At 38.1% G+C, this 25639-nt stretch overlaps 1 protein-coding gene across 2 annotated transcripts in view; it reads left to right on the top strand.

Annotated features, from left to right (window-relative positions):
• The window catches only part of LOC117209702 (rho GTPase-activating protein 7), a 351526-nt gene that overhangs the window by 315883 nt on the left and 10004 nt on the right, over nt 1-25639 (top strand). For both annotated transcript variants that reach the window (XM_033451991.1, XM_033451992.1), the window contains one exon: nt 1595-1755. In XM_033451991.1, coding sequence (XP_033307882.1) covers nt 1595-1755 — 161 coding nt within the window. The remainder of the gene's footprint in view (nt 1-1594; nt 1756-25639) is intronic.

The following is a 25639-nucleotide window of genomic DNA, read 5'->3' as shown; positions in this document are numbered from 1 at the left end:
GTGAAAGCCGATAAGGGATAAAATAACGGTCTGGCGAAACGTATTGATGTTTTGCGAGTCAACTCCGCGAAAAAAGAATTCCACGAAAGTCCCCTTTGTGTCCTTTTTTCCCTTCGTTTCTCCCAGTCTGCGATTCTTTATGGCGATCCTCTCCACCTTTGCGGGTACCCATATATCTTACGTTTCCTCGAATCTTTACCCACATCAGACATCGCGATTGTTTCGTTTACGCGCTAACTGAAAACCCGTAGTTGTATAGCGATCGCTAGGTTTTCTTTGAAGAATTAGTTTTTTCATTTTTGGAAACATACCTCTTTGTGGACTGTAAATTTCCTCTGCAATTGAATATCGTTTTGAAATAGAAAAATTCATCTTTTTTTTCGTAGAATATAGGGGAATTATAAAAATTATACCAAAGGCTGTTATTAACTCTTTGCAAACAAATTAGTCTTTCATATATGCAAAACAACGTAAATAATATTAAAGATATTAGTAGTAATATTGAAAAGATTTTCGAAAATAAAGAAATATAGATAAAGCGATATTTGTAATACTTAATAATCGTAGTAATTCGAATATGTATTTTTTTCAAAGCACCTTTTTAAGACGCTCTATACCTTAATAAGAAAACACACCCATTTTGCAATTTTAAGTTTTTGTAACAATAACTATGCTCATTTATCTCGAGCATCATCGAACGATACAATCTCGTCATTAGAAGCAAATTAGGTTCTAAACCGAGTAGGAAGTTGGACAGACGTGTCCCCTGCGGTATAGAATTTACATGGAGTTCATTAATCAAATAATCGAAATTCATGTATCATGGTGGTGTCGTTGATACGGGAAGAGGACGATCGACTTTCAAGCACGTAAATGCATGAACTCGCACAAACGAAGATCTTGAATGGGCTTGGTCAGTGTCCACTTAGCCCGCAGGCATTAATCTCCTCGTAAACTCGATGGGCCCATAAAATCCTGGCCACAGCCATTGTCGGTGCCTTGGCATCCCTGCTCCTCTATTTTTCCGGGCGCGGTAGCGCTCGTTTAAATTCAATTAGAAACGAAGAACGGTAGGAACGCACGCGCCCTGTTTTAATTGATTTTACTAGCCATTATTTCAATTAGACTTCGTACACGAAGAATGATCGGTACAGGATTGTTAGTTGATAAACGGGTTTTGGTGAAGTGTGTTATTTTGTTAAAGGGCTCGAAGAACATTTAGTTCTTTAATGGCGTTTTGAAAACATTTCTTGCTCGATTTCGATACAATATTCTTTTTTCTTTTTAGAATTTTGATATTGTATATTTTACCATTTCCAAATTAATTAAAATATACATTATTGTTAGGGTTCAGGATAAGTTTCATTTTTTAATAATATTCTGAAGATATGTTTTGACACTATAACATTTTCTTTTTCATTTAAAACTCAAGTATTTTCTTCTCTTTCTAAAAGAGAAAATAACAGAAGGAAATGTGTAACTTTGCAGTTGGTAAAAGAAGAGTTCCATTTTTAATAAGTAAATTTTTAAAATCTTGATGCCGACTGGTTAAGTGGTGCAGATAAATGAAACGCTTGTTTCCTGTTTGTTCCAGATTACCAGTTCCCAATAGACGTTTCTGGCGTAGCCAAGGACCATCCCTTCCTCGAGGCTGATTCCCTACAAAGTCTATTTCGACGATTGCACGCACTTAATCGGTGTGCCAATATGAAAATCGACACGCATCACACGCACAGCACTAGTCACAGCAAAAGCGTAAGTAGTCTCTAATAATTTATAATCTTAAAAGGACAATATTTTTTGTATATCCCTTAACTGAAGGAATTAAATCTTTCTCAAAACGTTGTGATATAAAATAAATAAAACACACAACTCTCTTTAAGGGTCTCGAATAAATTAAAAGGAAAGTTACAAGCAAAAGTCAGTTTGATTGTATTTTCTGATATATCATTTGCATTGTATTCTTTCTATCGTGTCGTTCCTGGTTTCTGAATATTTTTTGAAAGAAACTCATTGCTCGTTTTCAAGTAGACCCTTTTGAGCTTTTAGCTATCCGAAAGGAGAGGATCTCCATAGACGGAAATACCAGTCTAGATCAGGAATATCAGGATGGAGTCGGGGCTTGCCGCGACAAGGGTTCCTCCACCTAAATGCTTCTTAGAATCCCACGGTTTCTCGGGTGCGGTCCTTTCAAGGATCACGTCCCTTCTTCAACTTCCGTAGTGCGACCAGATTATCTGTTTGAACGCTGATTCGTTCCTCAAATTTTTGGGAAAGTCGCTTTGTCGCTCGGCTTCCGAAAGGATTCGTCATCTAAGGCGTACATTGCACGTCACCTGAGTAATCTCTTGATATGTCAAGAGCCACAAGAGCCACAGGAATGTCCAATATTTGACGTTGATCTGAGATTACCTAGAGTAAATTCGTTTAAGCAAGAGTTACTTCTCGAATCATTCTCGAAGTAACTGGTTGTTGAATTTTTAGTAGGTAGAATTTTGTGAGTAGGATACGTTCACATCACAATAGAATTTTTGTTTTGTTATCTTTTTGATGATGAATCGTAGGATCTCCACAGGAACTCAGGTACCTTAGTTTCCACGCTGTATCTTCTGTTGAATCTTGTAGACATGCGATCCTCATGATACACCTCATATATATTAAAATTCATATTCTGTGAAATGAAATATAAAGGAACCGAAGAAAGAATCATTTCCGAAACGTGATTTAAAATTCGATGAACTTTCTCATGAAATTACGAATTACGAAAATTTCGAGGCACTCTATGTATCTACTAATTTTATTAGAAAATTATTTTAAAATAAAGTGGAAAATTATAGTACGCTTGAGTGAAATTTAGAAATCATTTTCGTGCTTTCATTCTTAGAAGGTTAGGAAACGTTTTAGTAGAGCTCAATAAGATTTAGGATTTATTCTGTCCCCTTGAAAATCATTAACAAAAACAAATTTAATTTTCTAGCGGTATCCAGCCATACGAACAACACTCTAAGCCTTAATTAATACATTTACCGTCGATCGTATTTGAACCAACTTTCCATTCACGTCGATTAAATCCTACACAAAATAGAATAAATCTTCAAGATAGTGCAGTAACGGCGTCGACTAATTCTATCTTCGACATTTTCCAATTTGCTTCGAGTAAAATTCCAGGGTCACGAAATGTCATTTCGTCATTCCATCGTCCGTGTTTCGCCAAGTGGCGACGACATCGAAATACACTTCGTTATCTCGAATCTCTTTCTCCGTCGACTAATTGCAGGCTCGAGCTATCGGAATTCAACGAGTTATGACACGTTTCCATCGTGTATGGTCATTGTTATGCGAGGCTCTTGACCGTCTCGTGCTATTCTTACGATTTGCTGAGGACGAACATACGAATGGAATAACAACTAACGATCGTCACGTGACCAGGATAAGACCAGAGTTAATTATCGTGGAAAGTGCTGCCAGGCATGGTGGAACGACGTCCTTATGGTGGTCGTACGAGAGTGGCATTCGAATTTTCCATTAGGATCGTTTCGTAAAATCTTATTTTTCGTAATTGATTTCCGGTTCGTTAGGATAGCGAAAAGACATTAAGATTGAGAAAAAACCAAGGTACTTATCAGTAACTGATAGTGTTATCAAAAATAACATTCATTGCTAAATAAAAGTTAATGCCCAACGGGAGGATTCAAATCGCTCGATTTCGTAATCATTTTTTGCGTTTTCCCCAAATAATTCTCACCAATTTTATCACCATTGCTAAAACAATTTCGTTTAACACCACGATTATCTCCAATCTAGCGTGTTCATAAACTTTCATAAAAAGCAGTCGCACGTGTGATATGTACAATTATCGCGAAGAGTGAAATGGAAGAATAATCGAGGAAATTGAATCGAGAGACCAATGCCAGCAGTGTTTGACGTTTTTAACTTCTCGCGTGGAACACCTTTTTATTCCCGTCGTTTAATCGAACTATATGGCGCGAAATGTACATGCCTCGTTAAATTCAAAACTGACGCGAGTCGAGGGCGGGAATCGTCCGCGTGGTGTCACGGAACTCGTAAAGATCAATCTTAAAGAAATTTTATTGTTCAGCCTCCATCGTTCAAGCAGGAAGTGTTCCAAAATTATACAATGAGACGACGCACTACGAGCATTCGCCTCGCAAATCAGAGTTAAAAGCGTTTCGTTGTGAGCTTAAATCAATTATACGCTGGGGCCGGTCGATTAAGATCACGAGGATCAATTCGTGCGATCTCAAGAGAGAAATTACTCGGATCCATTCACGCGCCCCTCGTAACAATCGTACAAAAGAAAGGAGCGCAGAGTCCGATTGAATTCATTGCGAATAATCGTGATTGCTGTTCTTTTTTTTTTCTTCCTCTGTCTTTTTTATTTTCATTCAAACATACGCGAGAATACCTTATGTACGTATCGATACGCGTAATCTCTATCTCCGTAACATGACGGTGCGAATCGATAGATCAATGGAAACCGTCTATCCGAGATTTCATCTCATAAATTGTTTTTATATCGTGCGATTTTTCTTCCGACTCCTCCAGGCAATTTTTTGTCTGCTAACATTTGCAATTCGTACAGTAAAACAATATTAGATCATCATATATTTTGGAATGAAATTTCACCTTCTCTTCTGATTTTCTATCTTTATTAAACAACATTTCAAATTTTTAATTTAGTGAACGGTTATATAATATACTAAGAACGTTGATAACTAGCATAGAACTTTTTGAGATTTTTTTTAAGCTTAGTATAGTAAAAAGGAATTGAAACGTAGAGCTAGGTTCCAAATTAATTTGAATATTTCATGCTTCCTGCATTAGAAAATTTTTCAGCCGAATGATACGCAGTATTTCCAACTATTTAATGCTGAAACAAACAATTTGCCAAAATAATAAAACAACCACGATTCTATTGTTACGAAAAATCAGTTAGATAAATAATAGAGCTCTCTTCAACGGTTGTCGGCGTACGCGCCCGAAGGATCCATAGATCGTCGCGTTCACGGAGATCGAGGACTTTCATGCCCATAAACGGTGCACGGGCGCGCATTTTACTCGCTATTAGCGCGAGCTCACACGTGCGTAGACACGCGTGCAGCTGCAACAAGTGTCGGTGCTCTCACCGGAAGCGAGTGGACACTGCGTTATGCGCGCTCTGTATTTAATAAATAGAAAATGTCGCGAGGTCTCGTATAAAGCGACCGACAAGTACAGACACCGTGCAACCACAAAGCGCGAAAGAGAGGGAAAGAGAGAGAAAAAAAGCGCCTGTACCAGGGAATATTTTTCGAACATGCCTCCCTAGATGGAGAGAAAGCACGTTCGCACATTTATGGTATTAACCGTCGTGGCATACGAAATCATTCGATATCGTTGCCATTTTTTGCTGACAATTGCAACACGTGACACGTATGTATAAGAGGATCAATCATAACCGTTATGATTTTTGAGTCATACGTCGAAGATCAGATGTGTAACTATTTATAAGTATGGTCGCCTTGTGATCCTCTTGCACAATTGAATTAATGTAATTGACGAAATTTACCAAGTAACCAGTAATATTAATTTGACTTGCATAAGAGTAATAAGCGTGATAATAAAATAAATGGAGTCTTACATAAGTGTATTTTCGAATTATGTGTCAGTTTTTTGGGTTATTCGATGTAAATTTAGAACTTGATTCATTACTAAATTATTGTACGAAAGAGCTTAAATTATATTACTTTACAACATTAAATTATATTAATTTATATAATAGTATGGATCAGACATGTTCAAATATTGTTCGCGCATAAAGTAAGCTTTTTGTATTATCATAAATCATTTTCGTCGTTCGTACAATGAGACGGGGAATGAGAGAACTCACATTGGATCTCTCGCTCTCATTCTAAAGGCTTTTTTCCTATAACAATAACTCTTACAAGACGACAACACTGACATAGATTACGGTTAAGATGCATTCAAGGCAGATTATATCTATAATAAAGTTCTTAATTCTAAGATTTTCAGATATAAATTATGTATATTTCGACTTTCTTCTTGTGACATATAAGATCGTAAGATAAGGTAACCTGTGCTGTATCGTATACGAGTGAAGAAGAAATTGCTAACAAAAAGACATTGACGAGTGATATTCTTGATAACTAGTTAGGTATATTAAAAGTTATAAGATTCCTTAAAAATAAGTTATATGACCTAAATGTACTAATACTTAGAAACTAAATTAAACTCTAAGAAGAAGATTTCATGTTATTATGCCCGATAGGTTATCTTATGCAGTTTATACTAGCTATATTTAAGTATAAAGTAAGTAGTAGTTACGTACTGGTTGCTGGCTTTTAGTGCTTCAATATTATTTCGCAAAATATTTGTTTCAAATTGGAATTGGATATTATGGCGAGTATTCTATTCACGTTTTATCGTTGCATTGACCCGATTTTCGAACGTAGCCTATCGATCCACTTTAGACCCTGAGAATTCACCACTATCATTCGCCATGATTACTCTGCAAATTCGGTCGATCGTAATTTTCATTGAAAAGCAAACTTTTCACGGACGAACGAACATGTTCAAGGTATCCGCAAACAGCTATTAGCTACAGGATCGACAAAAATCAACCTTGACGTTATATTTATCACGAAACATTAATTAAACGCGACTTTAAAAATTACTTGAAAGCAAAATTTCGCGATAAATTATGTTCCACGATGGGATAGAAGCTTTTAATCACGTTTTATGCTATTATTCATTTGCTCCATTTACATCAGCTATTGTTCCATATTATCATGTGATTGATTATTTATCATGTTTCGCATAACATGAAATTCTGGAACCATGCCTCCTTATGCTTGCTATTATTTAAATATTTAATTTTCTAATTTTGAAATTTATATAAAAATGTAGTAACTTCACGATACTGCCTTCAAATTTTGAAGTATCCTTTTTAGAAATTTTACGTAAAATTTGTCAGCTTTCCAAATACAAGCATAAACAACTCGAATTATGCTAGATCACAAATAAAATAAAATAAGCATAATAAATCAAAACTCTAATTTTTTAAATACATTCACAAATTTCTTCTAAACCTGCGAGATTCATCACTGTAATAAACAAAGTTTACTAAAATCTCTCATACGATATTCTTATCTTCGCTCATCGAAAGACACGTGCCTAGCTAAGTACACGACGTTTTACTTTCGACCATGACGCCACAGGTAGCTTCCTCAGACTGTTCACAACATGTGCGTCGCGTCGCGTCGCGTCGTTTCATTGAAACGCGGACAACGTTACACGCCACGAGTCTATCGTCTAATCAGCCATTTCGTAAGGAACGCTCGTTTCGCGAGACGTTTCACGAGAACGACGTCGATAGCACGGGCTTCAACTTTTGCTTTCGCAAGGCGTACGGTTCCGGTGGATGATCGTTTCCACGTGTCCACGCCTCATCTGCTTGCTTTCACCTAGTAGGGCTTTCCTTGACCATGAGTGCAAGGTCGAGACTCCGACTTTTCGATTGTCAAAATTAATAGGCGCGCAACCGATCGCCAGGATTCGACCCGGAGAGAAAGTTAGAGGCGATGTCCAGTTATTTCGCCTCGATTCCTTCTGGGAATCGTTTCGATCATCGTCGATGAAAAAAGAGAAAGGATCTGGAAATTAATATTTGTGTCATGATGTTGCGGAAGAGGGCTCGGTCTTGAAATATTTGTCAATCAGGATTTGGATGGAAGTGAAGGGTGTCCATTTTTCAATCACTGGTGACAGTCTAGATAGGAAAAACAAAATTATTCCTGAAGATTTATCTGTGTTCAGAGAAAAGTAGCGATAAAGAACATTTCAAATATACTTTCTCCTTTCATAGTGAAGGTAGGATCATCTTGAATTTTTTAGATGGAACTATACCTTTTCCTCATTGTATTATGGAAGACATTAAGATCAGTTAGATAAGCACAAAACATGACAACTTTGTACATACAATATTTAATTTTGGACAGTATAATAAGAACACAATTTCATGCTTAGTCATGTAAATTTATAAAACACAGGAGAAATGCTGTATAAATAAAAGTAGATCGCAGATTTATTGTCCAAATTCAAGTCTAAAATTCATTCTAAGAATCTGAATAACTAAACAAATTCTAAATCCATGAATAATACCAATATCCGATGCAATTATAATTTCTTGCAATCACTCCGAGTTTGTCCCAATCTGTCTGTTTGTCTGACCAATATCGAGTCAGCCCATTTTTCCATGCGAAACCTGCTCCTTTTTCACAAATTACGAAAAGAAACCCCCTTTCAAATTTTATCAGACAATCGTCTACTTTCCGAGGCATGCCAGGCCATGTGTACGCGTTTGTTCGAGTATACTGGAGTCGAATCAGAGACTTTCGCTGTCAGAAAGTGCGCCTTTCGTTTCTTCGAGTTTCATCCCTGTAAACGTTGGCCAGCGAGATCGTCCGTTTTGATCGAAACCAGAGAATGGCGATTCGTCGCGTGTCGGGCGAATCGATGGTTGGCGGTAATTACCGATCGAACAGGAAACGATTGAGGCTCGATTTACGGTTGTGTTATCGAAGTCGTGGACGTCGTATAGCGTCCCACTTTACGGGGTTTCGTTCCTCGAAAGTAATTTGACGGTTCGCCCGGGCTCGACTCCTGGAAACGCAGAAGTAGATCGTCGACTCCGAGACGCGCACACACTTGGGGAACCTTTAACCCCGCGCTTTCCTTTACCTCGTTTCACAGCCAGATGGAATTCGATGGATTTCAGAGAGCAATGCTGGGCTCTTGGTGTTTTCTGAACGCGACGCCGTTGACCTTTTCTTGCGCGACAGGTGCGGAAAGGCGAGGTTCAGTCGAGCACTGACGTTTTCGCTTGTTTCTACTATATAACACTTGTTGTAATTACTTCCCGCTTGTTCCAAACCATCTCCACCGAATCTCCTATTAATTTTATTATTGACTCGAAATTTACTATAATGAAATTGTGATCACAGAACTTTTACTAACTTCTTCTAACAATGTTTTTAAACAATTTTTTATTTTGTTTAATTTTGCTTATCGTGCGTGTTTTTCTATCTTTTCTTTTGTTAAACAACGTATACATATCGCAGTGTCATACTGCAAGTCATTTCTAAATTAATTTTATAAGGTTTTTATTCAACTGTTCCCAACTGTTTCCAATTTGATAGTGTACGTCATGTAAAATACTTGTCCGTACGTTACGTTTGTATATAAATAGGTTGAAGATGAAATTCATAGATAGAAGAGTTAATTAAGATCGTTTGGCTACAAGATGAATCGCAAGTGAAAGTAGGAAGATTTACATATTGTGTAGATATGTTTGGATTAATAATTGAAAATCTACATAATTAAATTAATATAAAGGTTAAGATTTGTAAATGGTGACATTAATGGAAGGTAATGAAGCTAGCTAGGTATTCGATACTTCTCCAATACATACAAAGCGATAATACGGCCGTAAAATTAATTTAACTAACTGTTAAGTTAGAAGAAAATTTCAATTTCACTTTCCAATATCCATAAAGTAACGCCCGTTGGCATCCTATATTCAATTAAGAGAACCAGTTTTAACCGCGACTACATATTTTTCTTCAAATCGATTTAACCATATCCAGTACAAAATCTAGGAATAATCTCGAAACTTTACTATTTAACGTCTCTCTTATCTTAATCATCTATCGTATCTTAACTTGTGTTAAGCTATAATAAATTTCTCTTTCCAAATTTCACAAGAAAATGTAGAACTGTTAAATGTCTCACTATTAAATATGTCATACAAAAGATAGCATAATATAAATATCAAATAGAATCTTTAATTTATACAAAGTGTGCGATTTAGCGAACACATAGGACCATTTAACCTGTTAACTCGTCGTTAAAAGTGTCGATCTTTTGGGCGTATCAATTTTTTTACGTGTCATGTAATTTCTACTAAAAATGAATTATATTGTGTTTGCATATATAAGTATTAAGTGTCTCGACTAACTTCAAATTCCATAACTATAAAAGTTTCTAATATACTTAATAAATAATCTAGTAGATAGACTAAACATTTAACTCTAAAATAAACCTCTCTAAACTACATCTTTATTAACCACAAATATTCACAATCGTTTATTCATTTGAAGAAACCTTTTCTGCAAAATGAGACCACCATATTCATTCCACACACACACACACGCGCGCGCGCGCACACACACGCGCGCGCGCGCACACACACACGCGCGCGCGCACACACACACGCGCGCGCGCACACACACACACGCACGCACGCACGCACGCACGCACACGCACACACGCACACATACACGCACGCACGCGCGTACACACACGCACACACACACACGCACGCACACACACACACACACACACACCTCTTCCCTCTCTGTGTATAACCACGGAAACAAGACGAAGACTTCGTGGACTCATTAATTGGCGAACAGTTAATTACCGAGCAGAGTGGTTCGTTATAAAAGGCATTCTATGCAGTTACCGCCTTTCTCATTTGCCCCCTCTCGCTCCACTTTGTACCAATACGTTTCTAGTTTTCTATGTTACATCCTCGCCAAGGTGCAGGAGCAATAATTGCGGACGTGGAGCCGCGTTTCGAGCGACAGGGATGACGAGGAGGTGGACGACGACGATGACAGTCACGGTGATCGTTGTCGTTGCCGCGTAAAAGCTGGAAACTGGTTCGGTACACGCGAGACCCTGCTGAAAGTCGTGGCTGGCAGACTGCGCGGCACGGCTGCCAGTTGCACCTGCACCAGCCGCGTTCGATTGCGCAAATGCACGCCTGCTGCATACTAGAGCGTGATGAAATCCGCTCCGCGACGTTCCGTAGCGATGAGAGCGCCAGTTTAAAGTTTCTACGTTCTTTTCTAATTCTTTTTAAATAACCGTTTCACGTCTGTTTGAGGAAGCAGCCGACCGTGAAAATAGCAATATGGGAACGATCCTTTTTTCCTTGAGTACGTCGGTGAACTGGTTGTAGTCTCTGGTAAGAGAATTTTGAATTGATAGTGTAAGCAAAAAATGGAATGGATAGCGGAAGATGTGAATTTAGTATATAGACAAGGTAGTTACCGGAGAGAATTTAATAATCTCCATATCTGTATCTAAATCTACAATGCGTATTTGGATCAATTTTCGTGGTAAATGTAAGAATGTGGATAATAGAGTCAGGATGAGGTACTTTACTGTTAGTTTTTATATAGGTGAATTGGAGCATAGCAAATCTTTGTCGTTTCAAGGTGCTCGTACATGGCACCTGTTCCCTGATGTGAATGGAATAGTGTCGATAACAATGCAACTTCTATTTAATATACATACCGTGAAAAATTATAGAACTATAGAAAAGTAATTTTTCAATCAAATAATGAACAAAATGTTTGACAACGAAGAATAAAATAATTATTAGTATTATATATCGTTTCGTATAGCACTTCGTTTTATTCGATGGATTAGATAAATTTTGAAATCAGTGAATCATGTGATCTAAAATGATCTAGAAATCTTGTTGTTGTTTCTCCGAAAATGCTTCTCATTTATATTTTGTATAAAATATATGAAATTTGATAAATCGATTACGAAAGGTATATCAGACAATAAATATAAAAATTCTGCTACACCAAAGGATGAAAATGAACGATATATGCCATAAACGTGCTCGTACAAGTTTTATTCAGAGCACCCCACAAACTAGTACCGTTTTGGCGTTTCCGGTACGGTAGCAGTGGCTTAACAAATTTCCGTTCCAAACGAGGAAGCGACAACAGATGCGCGAACTTTTTGTCCATCAGAATCAGAGTGGAAAAAAACGCGCATTGGACACATGTGTGAAACATAGAGAACCGAGTTTCGACCTGGAAAAGTTCGATTTTTGCGTGCTAATAAATTGTCGATGAATATTCATCTGTCGGGAAAAAGTCCAATTAGTACTGGAGAAAAAAATACGAAGATTGAGTGTTTCACCGCTTTTCCGACGACACAGATTAATGGAAATTCGTCAGATCTCTCACATACTGAAATCGAAAAACGAAACGACTCTTCGACACAAAGCTATCACTCCTACCGTCGGTAACAACGTTTGAACGAAATTGTGATGAAAAATATTCTAACACGTGACGCAACTTCGAGTCAATATTTCACCATGCGCCGGTACAATCTATAGATCGTTAAAAACTTCGAGCTAATTCACCCGGGCGGAAATTTTATCGAGAATAAAACAGATAGAAACAAAGAAAAAAGAACGAAAAGGAGGTTATTTCAACGTGCAATCAACGAGCCTGTGGCGAACTTGTTGCAAAATAATACGGTTTTTGCGGTGGCGCGCGATTTATTCCGGCGATCGACGTTCACGCGTCTCGGATCGAGAAACAGCGTCCCCGCCGTACTAGGAGAAAAAGTACTCAGGCAAGCGGATACTGGTATCGCCGGCAGAAAATGCTGAAACGGGCCACAGGACAGTCGCGTTCGTTCGCGCGAATTTATGGCAACCGGTTTACCCGATTGACGAAGGAATGTCGGCTGCTGTTGCGCCTGTCAACCTGCCTCGAGGACCGACCACGACAGAGAACCGCCTCGTTCCTCTCTCCGCCTCCTCTCAACCGAGCTTTCGTCCTCGACATAAGGCGCCGCTTTTGCGGATCGTTTCTCTGGAGTTATAGATCTCACCATCTTCCCAGTTAATCCTTCGTGTTTAGGTAAATGGAAATCGATTCAACGCGGTCAGAGAATTCAAAGGATGATGGTTATGTTGATTGTTTTCAAATGTATGATAACCTTATATAGTGTCTGAAGATGTAACTTTTGATTTGCTAACAATTTTGTTGTGAAGGTGGAATGTTTATGAAGACAGGTTTATTGTTTTAGGTCTTCTGATTGCTTGTTCCTTCTATAACTCACAATTCTTTTTCAATTCAAAAGATTCCATGAATACTCCTTTCAAATAAAATCCTTCCACTAACAGTCAGCCTTGATATCCACTTGTTACGTATAAATACATATTATACATATATTATTTTTCCCAAAGAAATAAAAAATACTTATCTTATTCCCATCGTAATAAATTCGTTCTGGAGTCCAACTTTCCACGGAGGATACATCAAGATAGCTTATTAAATAAATAATTATCTACAGGAAATTTGACACAGTTCGTCGTATAATTATCGACAGATCGTCGATCATAAAATTAACGCCATGAATATCCAACAAAATTATCCCCTTACAAGATCCACTTCCTTTCCTGGAAATTCAACAACTCTCGTCTTACTTAAAAAAATGAAATCGTAGCAGGAAATAATTTCCGATTTCCCAGATCGAACCAATCACCATCTCGATCAGGATCGCTTTCCTAGTAATTATACGTTCTTCCTCTAATTGCGAACGCGTTTCGTGCGAACGAGCGCACACTTATCGTACGTTCGAAACTTTCTTAGCTTGATTATATCACCCGATTAAACACCCGATTAAACGAACCCGAGTTCGACAGCAACCGTTGAAAGCGTTTCATCTTTCGTCTTGTGTCGTTTTTCCATTGGAAAGCATCTTGGTTCGCTCGTTACTCGAAATTTTCAAGACGAACCTCGTCAAAAGTAGGTAGCTAACTGGAGCTATAACATGTTCTTGCCACGATGTGACATATTGTCCGGCTGGAAACGGTCATTAACGTGATATAAATGTCCCGCGGTCGCGTGAGGACATATATACGCATTTCTATGGCAGACCGTTATAACGATCCGCGGGGACGCAGCTCGTTGGATCTAGTTTTTAGTAGTCCGTTGCACAAGTTCGCACCTGTACGCAACGCGACCACGGGATTTCACACAGTTGGAAATTTAAATTATCTTTTCGCGTCATACATAATTCGATCGTTCACCGATGTTTCCGGCGCCAATTTTCCGCCACCAGTTTTTCTTAGGTCGTTGAACTTGAAAATATTCTTCGCCTACTTTACGTTAAGTTGCCTTCTGTTCGTTTTATCCTGTTACGACCAGTGTATACGTTTCAGATATTGGTTTTGTATTGTATTGGTTCGTTTTAACACGTTGGATTCGTAGTTGACAATCGGTTGATCGATGTTTTCGTGTCAAGATGAGAGGGTCGTTTTCTCCACGTCGCGTTTCTTGTTCACAATCATCGTTTACGATATCGTGTCACGGGTATTCGAGTTCGAGAAATGTTGTCTGAGTTCTTTCTTTGGAGAAAGCCTCGCTGATCGACTGTCAAAGGTACAACGGATCTTCGTATATGATCCTTTACTTTTTAGGCAAGCTTTTGAAACGACAAGCTTGGTTGTTATGTAAATAGAATGTAATGAAAATATGTTTTTTTAAATCTATAATTCCAACACAGCAGTCGACCATATAGAGGTACAGTACGCTGAATATGTGCAAATTCACCAAGATTTAGGGAACAAAATTGTATTAATGTAATTACTAGCAGATTGATTAGTCAAATTGCATCGAAGTACGAATAATTTAGTTCCTTACATTATTGTCATATTATACTCGAATCTCTAAAATCTCAAGTCTATAACATATCCACCGATAAGATTCCAAACAAAACAGAGGCAGATCTTCGCAAACAGAGGCGTGTAATACGTTCAAGTTTTCGCGGCCACTTACCACTGAGCCTATCATATCTCTGCTTTATTTAGCTGCAGTACGGTTATCAGGGATGACGCTCTCTGTACGCAGTTGGGCATCCTTCGTACAGGCGGTCGAGCCGACGATGAAACTTGGCGTGCGAGAGCAGCAACAGAATATAGAACCGTGTGGTATCGTTAGCGTGCTCGCGGGCGAGCCAGCGTATTACCATAAATTTCCATCGGACCGTTCAGAAGCCAATTAGCGTAAGTCACACCGAGATGAAGACCGCGATACGTGGTTTTACTTAAATCAACCCGACCACGGGAGAGAACCGTTTGCTCGGCCACCGTTTTAATACCGTGCAATCGGTGCAGGCACCACGGGCATCAAGAATGCCGCTGGCACACTCAGATAAGCCAATGCGATATTTTCACGAAATTAAGTTAAACCTGTTATATCCTTTCGACCGTTTGACATGTACACGCAACAAGTCACACGATATTTCTCGGCGTCTTACCAATCTCACGCTGATCCAAACACCAACACCGACAGCAGTTTCAGTTGCCGATCTACGATTTCTGCTATGTGAACCTCGCATAAGCAAAACTGATCAACTTCGCTTTTTATTAATTTCTTAATTTCACTATATGAGTAGGTACACCATTCAATTTTCAAGAAACGTATGATTTACTTCCATAAATTCATTCATCGTAGGAGGATAAATACGCAGTGTAATAAATATTTTAATTTCTTTGGAACTCATTTCAAAGCTACATGTAATCCAAATCTAAGCGACTGTTTACGCATTTATGAAAAATCTAAATATATAACAATATATAGAATGAATGTAATATACGAAAATATCCAAAATATCTAAAGCAAAGTATATGGATTCTATGTAGGTTCTATATTTTTAATGATATATCCAAACATCCAAATTTGCATTAACGCCCGCAGCCTACTATTAACAAAGTGAATAGACACGATGGGAGTAAGTGAAAAATATTATATCTTTGTCACTTGTTCTCGATAGATCTGCCTTTGTGACGAGACTAGTTTTATATTTTTAGAACAAAATCACTACCTGTTCCGCGAAGATTATAATCCGGATCCTGGATTTATTGGAATTTAAGCGACCTGTATTGCATAGCTCTTCAGCTCCAAGCTGGAGACTAACAATGGAGTCGCGTTAAAATGTATAAGTACACGTTTAGAAGAACATTTAAAAGGAGCTGGCATCGTTGGCCCCGATAACCGATGTCGAATAAAGTTGTCGACTTATTGGCGATTCGCTAGGACGCGATCGATCGACGTTTTATCGAGCACAACGGCTGACCTCTACGGTTTATCGGTCCCGGTCTGATGTGATTTTCCGCAGGTGCTACCTCACTGTTAGACTATCGTTTTCGCTATCGCGATCCCCGTGTTGCGCGCTATGTACCGATAAGCGTGCTCGTTTCGTACGAGCGGGATTTTATCGAGTCGCGATCGTGGTGCTCGGTTAAGTAACTCGCCGCGACGATTTTCGCATTCGTTCCAGGTTGTCCTGCCGGCAGGTAACGTACGACGTCCGTTCGTTACATCTGCGCGACCTTCCAGTGAAGAGTGGTGTGGTATGTAAGCGTAATATGTGAGCACGAAGTAATATGTGAATGTAAAAGCACGTACTCACTAGCAAATGCGTTGGCAGACAGTGCCTGAATGATGTTTGCAACTTTTATAACTTCAATGGCTACTCTATAATTTTCATGCGAATATTGCTTGTAACTGACTGTAGATTTTTGTGCATTCAAAAATCCATAGAATGTATATAGTATATAAAATGTCAAAAGTATATTATTTGTTACGATATTCAGTAGGTGAGACAACTGTGTGCCCTGGTTCCACTTTTTTAATGCGTAACTGTAAATATGTCTTCTGTGTGTAAATTTAATGTGCGAATATAGAGTAGTCGTCTTAGAGTGTAAGTGTCGTATGCAAGTATAGAGTAGTGTGTAAATGTCGTATGCAAGTGTAGAGGACCGCGTGTACGAAATCACCGATATTTCAAGGTTCGATAACGATCTCGATGGTATCTCGGTGGAATTTGAGGAACTGCAACGTGGTTTGAGCAATTTCACAGTGGAATTTTTCACGCTATGTTAATGGCGTGGCAGGTAGTCTTTTCAACGTGGTGGTCTGCGTTCATTAGAATGAAAAAAACAGGGAGTGTTAATTGCATTCTGCGTTGAAAAATTCCAAAGTTTACCTCGCGTCGGTTTGTTCGCGTTGCGCAATATTGGATGTTTAGAGAGGTTGTATGCACGTACTAGTACTTTGGAAACAAGGATAACAATCTTGATCTTTCTATCTCTTTCTTGACTGCACTCGAAAGTGAACGTCGAAGATCCTACGTTTCAATCAAACACGCAGAGGCATTACTTCGAAAACTGACATGTAAAATTCAAGATTGCTTAATAAAAGAAGGCCTATCTTGTTCCATCTGTTGTACGACAATTATTGGCTCGACGTTATGACTGATATTTTTAAAAACTGTTTTGTAAGATCGAAGGATCGCTCAATCGAGAATAACAAGTCAGACATTCTTTAAGCGAACAGTGTAATACTTTCCATTTATATAAATCAAAAGGAGGACCTTGGAAATTTCTTCATACGGAATAATACATTACCTGTATTAGCCTTCTTCGTGTAATACTATGTAGCTGAAGATTTTACGTATTTAATTTCTTATTAGGTATATAAAAATAGAAGATTTATTCAAAAAATAGTTTCTGATATAATTTTCCAAATATTTATAAAATAGAGTAACAATTATAAACTGTAGACTTTCATTTGCATTTAAGATTACATTAGCAATTTTAATATAATAAAAATCGCAATTTAATAATAATCTAAAGAGAGAAAATATTTACCTAAAATTTAGCGACCTCTTAGGAAATTAAATAACAATCCATCAAGGTGTCACGAGCGTTAAAGCATTAATTCGCAAGAAACGATAGTTCATTACCCCGCAACCTATACTTCCAGAGCTATTACATAAACCTAAAATATCAGCCGGGAAAATCTCGCCTAGACCAGCTACCAGAGCCTCCATTCAAGCATTCCAGAATCAAACACGCCACTATTCACAGCTCGCGCGATTAATTTCTAGCCGAACAAGGCGGCCCGAGGAAATTTCTCTCCAAAACGGCGCGAAAATTAAATAATGGCCGGTTGGTAGAGTCACGACGGAGTCTCGTTAATTCCCATTTACATTCAATCTATTCGAGGTGAATTGGAAATGCTTGGAAAAAGGCGCAAACGGTTCAGCTTTCCCTGACGCGGATTCCGCGATGGGATAAGTGTCGCGGTCTCTCTTCCGTTTTGGCTATCCCGGCTCTGCTCTGCTGCGTGGTAAACAAGTGTCACGCATAGCCTCGGGCGAAACGACGGGCACCGCGAAATGATTTCACCGTGAGAGAGTTGTGAAAGAGCTCTCGAGGCCCGAGAAACGTGTACGCCAGACAGCGTGGCGTCGCGTCGCCGGCCGAGCGCCTTGGCACAGCGACCACGTTTCCCGTGTATATAATACGTGTACCACGGCCGTGGAACCGGAACTCGACCCGCCATCATGCGCCAACAGGGATGGGGAACTCGAAACTCGACGTGTCCGATGAATTTTCAACTCCAAAGTCGCCTTGCCCAATTGAAGATCACAGGGGAAAAATTTGATAAATCACATTTTTCGAATTTTACAGGAAAGGATTTTTAAAATTCAGTACATTTTCTGTTAATCTTACATTAATAACATATCTTCATTCAGTTTGAATTAGATATATATTTCCGTACATTACAGAACAGGACAATCTTAAATATGTTTTTGATAGTTTAAAAAATTTTACAGATTATCAAGTAACTATCTCAACCAGTAAGTGATTAACCAGTAAGACATTGAAATAAAAGAATTAATAAAAATGAACTTATCATGATTTTTCCACATGTTCTTCAACATTGAGCCCTTGATTGAGAAATTTGTTCTTATATGACAAAGAAGGAAATAGTTGATTTACAAACCATGTGAAAACCATAGCAAATTTAAATGAATAGTTCGAGTAGTTCAATGTACTTTTTGAGAAATTTTGAGGACTTGGAATTTTATATTTTGATTTTTGATTTAAATGAGATACTTGCAAATACGGGAATTAATTTCGACGGAAAACATACAAATAGAATCGATTCTCAGTATATTCTAGTTCGCTCGGCGAGTAAACAAGTTCTTTTTGGAAATTATGCCCCGTTTAATACTTGTCGATATTGATCCGATTATAATCAGGCCTGATCGAACATGTTTATTTATTTAATTGTTTTATTCACTTTGCTAATAAATTGATTAATGAAAAATCAATATCGAATTTGTGAAAAATGCATCGGCAGACACAAATATCCGATATATGTAGAAATTCGAAACGTTTCATCGGGTAGGTATTTAGTTTTCATCGCGTGTCAGCGTTCTCATATTTGCCGCAAGCGTTCTTCTCAGCATTCTTGGTAAATGCAGACCGAAAACCCGCGCGTTATTTGCGGTGCAATTAATTCCGCAAAGATTTAAACTGAATCTTAATTGGAGCAAATCAAACAAGTTCTCTCGTTAAACTATATAGATACACGAGTATAACAAAACGCCCGCTAGCGAGAGTAATAAAGGAAAGGGCAGTAATAAAATGTACGATACGTTCCGTGAACGGAAACATAACTAACTCCACCCACATCAAAAGGTGAGATCGATCTGCAAGACGGATGAAATTCAAATAAGAAATTTAGTTCTAATTGAATTTAAGGGTATAATAAGATAAGGTTACTTGAGTTGTCTTAAAATTCAATCTTGAACTTTGTACATTGTAATACGAGTATGATAATGAAAAAATGAGAAAATATTTTAGACACAACAAGAAAAAATATAAGAAACGGAAATGATTCGAATAACTCTGTGGTAGTGTTACTTAAGCCAGCGAGGAGGTACTACAGAAGCACTAATAAAATAAACTTCCAAAAATAAAGTAATATATACGCGTTATTGGATAATGATAATTACGATTGGGAATATTAACATTGAATGAATTTATTTCCTTTTGATGGGTAGAACATATCATATCATCGTAGAAATCTATGGCCATCGAGATGTAAATGCATACCAGATATTTCATCGTTTATCACGTCACTAATGAAGAGGTAAGCAGTTTGTTTTATAACAGAATTTAACGAATCACAAAACAAATTACTTGCTTGACTCAAGTAACTCTATTTTATTCTGTTCAAAAGACAAAACACATACGTATTCCTTTAATTCGTGGCTGTGTTATCGGTTGGTTTAACACAGAGTGCTAGTTGCATGTCGACGATACCAGAGGCTCCTTTCTATTTTCGTTAATAAAACAGCCCAGCGCTGTAGCGGCGTTGGAATTTTGTATTAGCGGATAACCGTCTAAATTAGCAAACTCATTCGCTGATATCAGGGAAAATTTGCATCCCGATAGTCTAACACGTTTCACACGGACACTGTTGCTTGCTTGGAAGTTGCTTCTTCGCTTATGGTTGAGAGGACGATTAACGTAAAAGCATCTGCTATTTACGAGGAGCGAACTAACCGCCACGGGGACAGATGGAAATCGACGTCGAGTAAAATAGGAGCGAAGGAGAGAAAGGATCGACAATCGGGCCCGATCTGTCGATCAAGCTCGAGATCTAGATCTAGTAAATGAGGATTTAGTTCTTGCGAAGGCGGTCTAAGATCGGACGCCAGTTCATTAACGTGCAACGATGGCTCTTGAATGAATGGCTAGCTCTCGCGAGGTTGATTAAAGCTTTGAGGGTGAAATCGTACGATAAAGCGGTTTTCCGTTTTCAGTGCTATAGGATATTCAGCTTTTACTCCTATTCATTGCGAATATATAAACAATAAATTTGTGCTCGTCAAAAGTTATTCGACAATTATGTTTTAGTTTTGATAATTTTATTTCGAATTCATTGTAAATTGTATCTTTGTCCTCTTAATGATTTTGATATAATCAATTTGTATTCTTACTTCTTTGTATTACCTCTTTCGATGAGGATTTTATCGATATTTAATTTATATGATATTCGATTTCGTTTAATTGTTTTAAATTAAATATTTAAGGGTATCTCTTTTAAATTGTTTCGAACTTGATAGTCGAGTCGTAAATCTGTAATTGTTCAACAGAAATTAGGAATTACGTGTTAACTCGACGATCGATTTACATTTTCAATGAATTACCATAATACTTCGAAGAAGATTCGAATATTCGATCACGACGATCGATTAAAGCTTCTTATGTGCAGTTAATCGACCAGCCAAAAGCTGATGTTCTGTTTGTAACATAGCATGTTACAAACTTGATTATTTCTTTTTTAGAAACTCACTTTTTATTCATATTTTAATATTTATTTTTGTAAAATGATTCAGGAAAAAGTTTGAAGATTTTAAGAACGCGCGGGACTTGTTAAAGCATGTGAAAATATGCCACGAACATGGAATTTTTTTAAATTTGCGGAAACTAATTAATAGCGATAGCGTAGAATTTTTTTAATTGCGGAAGTTAATTAATAGCAATAGCACGAAACCTTTTTAATCGCGGAAGCTATATTAATAGCTATAGATTTAGTCTTCTATAAATATATTTTCATATATTTAAAGTGTCTTTTTTTAAATTTCTATCTTAGTTCTCAGTTTATCCTGTACTTTTTTTACTCGAAACGCGAACGTAGGCGAAGCTTGTCAGATTCTTTGGCCGAGAGTGGAAACATCGCGTCAGGCAGTTTGTATAATGAATGATATCCTTCACGTGGAATGGAATTCACATCTCGTAAAAGTATTCTCGGATTGACGCAACTGCTTGTTGTGCGAGAATGGTACCGGATGTGCGAGAAGTAGGCGAGGACAACTATACCGTGGCGGCAATTAATGGCATCAGATTAAGTGGTTTTCAAAGTTGCTTTTATACTATGCCAAGATTTCCGCTTTGAACCCCTTTTCTCTTGCCAATTTTTTACCGCACTCAGTTGATTGAAGTTCTTCATTTTATTTTTAACGTACCAACGTAATCTACTTAAATTAGCCAAAGCCAATTAATACGAATTCATTACAGTATCTACTTCATCCTAAAATATTTTACAAAATTATCCCACACTTAAATACTTCTTGGCTTATCTCCAAAATCTACTCAACCAACTCTTTTAAACTTCAATAGAAACACTCTTACGGAAACATACTTTGCAGAGCATACATAGAGATCGACAACATCTATCTAAAACCCAGCATTATCGAAGAATCTCCCACGACGAATAAGCCAAGAATGTAAAAACTTTTCAAAGTTGACGCCGGTGGATTGGGAAATGACAGGAAGTCTAGTATCGTTATCGACTGTACGTAAGCTAGCATCAACGTCAAAAGACACGTGTATGTGTCGAAACGTCGCGCGAAGAATCTATCCATTCATCGTTGACCTTGTTAGAAAATGGAGCGGAAATGGTTATTGGTAACGATATGTCGGTGAGAAATAACGAAAAGCTCGGTCAGCTAGGGACAAATCCGTGGGCAAAAAGAGGTCGTCGTCGAGGCTGGAAATCCAGGGAACCAGATCTGGTTCGTGAGGTGGTTAATTGCCACGACTCGAGACGATCGTCTTTGTCGTTCGTCCCGTGAATCGACACGAAGCTGACGGAAAAAGGGAAAAGAAAGCTTCGCGAACCGTACGATTCCCGGAGGCTCGTTACTGAATCACGATTGTCAATGAAGAAATCCGCGGCCTGGCGAGCGGAGAGCAACCGCGATGGAAATCCATGGAATGTCGTTCTCCTCTATTTCTTTGGCTGGTCGAGAGATCGAGGTATCCCCCTCGTACAAACGATACCATACTTTCGAACTGGGAGGATTTCAACTGGGCAGAATCGATGAGGCTCGTGAGAAGCGTACGCCGTTTTTGTTCTCACAATTCGTTCGGCTCGCTCTTGTTTCTACCGAGGAGACACTGTGCGAATTCACCAACTCGCTTGTCCTCCTCCTTCCATCCTACCGGATGATACATCGTTCTGGACGTCATGATTTAAAATGCTGATACTCCTTTCAACCCCTACCTGTCCCAAACGTTCTTTCTTCGATTCGACTGTAAGCGGCCCATTCGATTGCGGAAAAGATTTCATTAAGTATTTTGTTTGGTACTGAACGTGTATGGTGGAGCCGAAAAGGGATTCGTGATGTATTTTTCAATGGACGGTTTAAAATTCATTGGTAAAATACTTTGAAATGCGCTTCCTTTATTTTATGTGAAGTTCTATAAATCGTTTTGAAGAATAATTATCATAAAAACAATTGACTCATTTGTATTTCATGTAGAGTATATGCTGTATTGTATTTTAGGAAGATATAAACTGGGCTTAATTTTTAATGCGTTGTATTTTCTTTACAAGATCTTTAGAAAAAGCGTATTTCTGTTAATGATAGTGGGCGAAGACAAACATTTTGTTTCTATAAGGGTTAATATGTCGGACATATACATTTTTATCGATATTCAAGATAAATTTATTTAATGTTCGCGATAAAAAAGAGATAGCGTAACGTAAAGAATCCATTCAACAACGTCATTAAAGAACTCCAGGGTCTCTCCAGATTGAATAACACCATTCAGGAATATTTTCAAACTACAACCAACTTTCCATCTACAGCAACTACTCCGTAACTAACTTATTCATCTCTCAAATCATTTATTCCCGCAGTCACATCACATCAGATATTACATTATCTCGCTCCTCGTGTCAGAATCCTACTTTGACTACGTACTCTCAAGTGACACAAGCGCGCGGCCTTTTAAAGACCCAACATATCAGACCGCGGATAAAAGAATTTTTAATGAAGACCAACATTCGCACGCGATATTTTTCGCGGTTGAAACTCAGCCTCTTTCTATCTTCTACTTTAACTTAATCTCTTTCCGGTTGGCCCGTAACGAGAATGCAGCAACTGACATATACTCGAGTTAGAAACTAAGGAAAACGAGAAGAAGGTAGGACACATTCGTACAAGATCATATAACAGGGTAAAGCCGTGTATACAATTATGACGGGGCACCATGGGCCAAAATGGAAAGAACAAGTGATTCTGTTTTATTACTAATGTGGGTACTATATTTCAACTTTTAAATTCTATTTTAGTAAATTTCATTTAGTTACGTTCATTATGAAGGCATTTAATAAACATAATTTTAATTACACAATCTTTTGTATAAATTGAAAAGTTATAGACTGAAAGCATTAGCGTTATTACGATCCTTCAGTTTATAATAAAAAATATTTCAAAAATGTTAATGGTGTGTAACGTAAAGTTGAAACGAGGAATTGTATACATCTATAACTACCTTTTCTTTTCTTTTTTTTCGTAAACCTAAGATACCTGTCAACATTAAAGCAACGTAATTGGATCGAAAATGATTGGAAGAACGTAGCAGGGTTAAGTATATGATTTTGTACGGGTTTCTCATACGCGTTCTCCAGCGACCAGAAATATATTATCGATTTAGAGGAAGCGGTCCATTGGTCTGGCGGACCAATTACAGGGGACGACGAGATCGGGAGCGAGGCAACGTTTAATTGATACTTAACGCGAGAGGGCTACGACTAATGTGCCAAGGGTCCTTTTAACAAGCGAGAACGGCGATCTGGGTCATTGTACCGTCATCGTATTCTAAATTCGGAGTGCAATGAACGTTGTGCGACTTTTATTCGTTCGAGTTGCCAGCTTGGTAATTTAGGAAGCACGCGAAGTATGCATAGTACGAATTTTAATCGGATGAGTACGTTGAATGATTGTTTACGGCTTCTACAAGTTTAATTGTCTTCATATCCTGTGGCAAAGTTTATACTGTTTATGAAGGAACTTTAACTGTTACAGATTTGACGTGGAGATTAGATGTAAGTTGCTCCGATATTACGGTAGATTGGACGTGTGCTTGGTTTAATCCCATATATACTTCTTGGATTATCAGAGTTGGAATTTGAGTTATAAGAATACAGAATCATCACAGAATCTTTACGAATTATGTCACGTAACTGATCTTCAAATATTGATGCTCAGAGCAAGCAATTCTATCGTAAATTGAAAAATCACAGTTGGCGCGTAAATCGAATCTGAAGACTTCGATCGACTCTAAAAATAATAAGAACGTGCGTCCTAGTGGAGAAGGGGAGAGGGAAATTTTATTCTCTCTAGATAATAGACACACGTAACCAGCAGTTAAAAAAGAAGGATAAACTAACATTCGCGCAGAATAAATAGTAGAAGCCCATAAAACTCGCACGAAACACTGTTCGTTTTACGAGTCCATTCCCGAGCCATTGTCACGCATAAAACACCAGGGTTTGTTCAACCTGCCTAGACGGAAGTGACGTCGTAGCAACGTGGGGCGACACGGCTCGTTGGTCAGCACGAACCCGCGCGGAAATAACTCACGTACGAGAATCGTCACGTCGTGTGGTAACACGCCGGAACGGAAATGCAGATATGTAAGAGAAGTATAAGTGGCGGATCGCTGATAATCGTACGCGAAACGCGGCTTCCCCGTCTCCTCCGACTCGACTTGCCCGCTTCTCCTTGAGGATAAGGTTCCCTTCGTTCGGACCAGTCGAACAACGGGGTGTACCTCGAGACACATCCTTCTCCGTCTCACAAGAATTACTGCTCGTCAACCGTCGCTTCTCGTTCAAGAAATATATACGGTCAAAAAGTATGCGTTTAAGACGTTAAGGATTTAGGGTGCGTCGTAAAAAGAGTGTAGAATATAGAATCAATTATTCGAGCTATTTAGATATAGATATAAATAGAGGAATCAAGTTTTTTGTAATGAAGTATAAAATTGTGTATTTGTAAATGAATTAGTTACGTCTCGTGGGAATATATTGGATATGAATAAAGAAATAGATTTAGAAATATGTGCTTGAATAATATATTA

Source organism: Bombus bifarius, unplaced genomic scaffold (assembly GCF_011952205.1).
Source record: "Bombus bifarius isolate JDL3187 unplaced genomic scaffold, Bbif_JDL3187 scf7180000008190, whole genome shotgun sequence".
Classification (NCBI taxonomy): Eukaryota; Metazoa; Arthropoda; class Insecta; order Hymenoptera; family Apidae; genus Bombus; species Bombus bifarius.
This window is presented reverse-complemented; position numbering and strand designations above follow the sequence as displayed.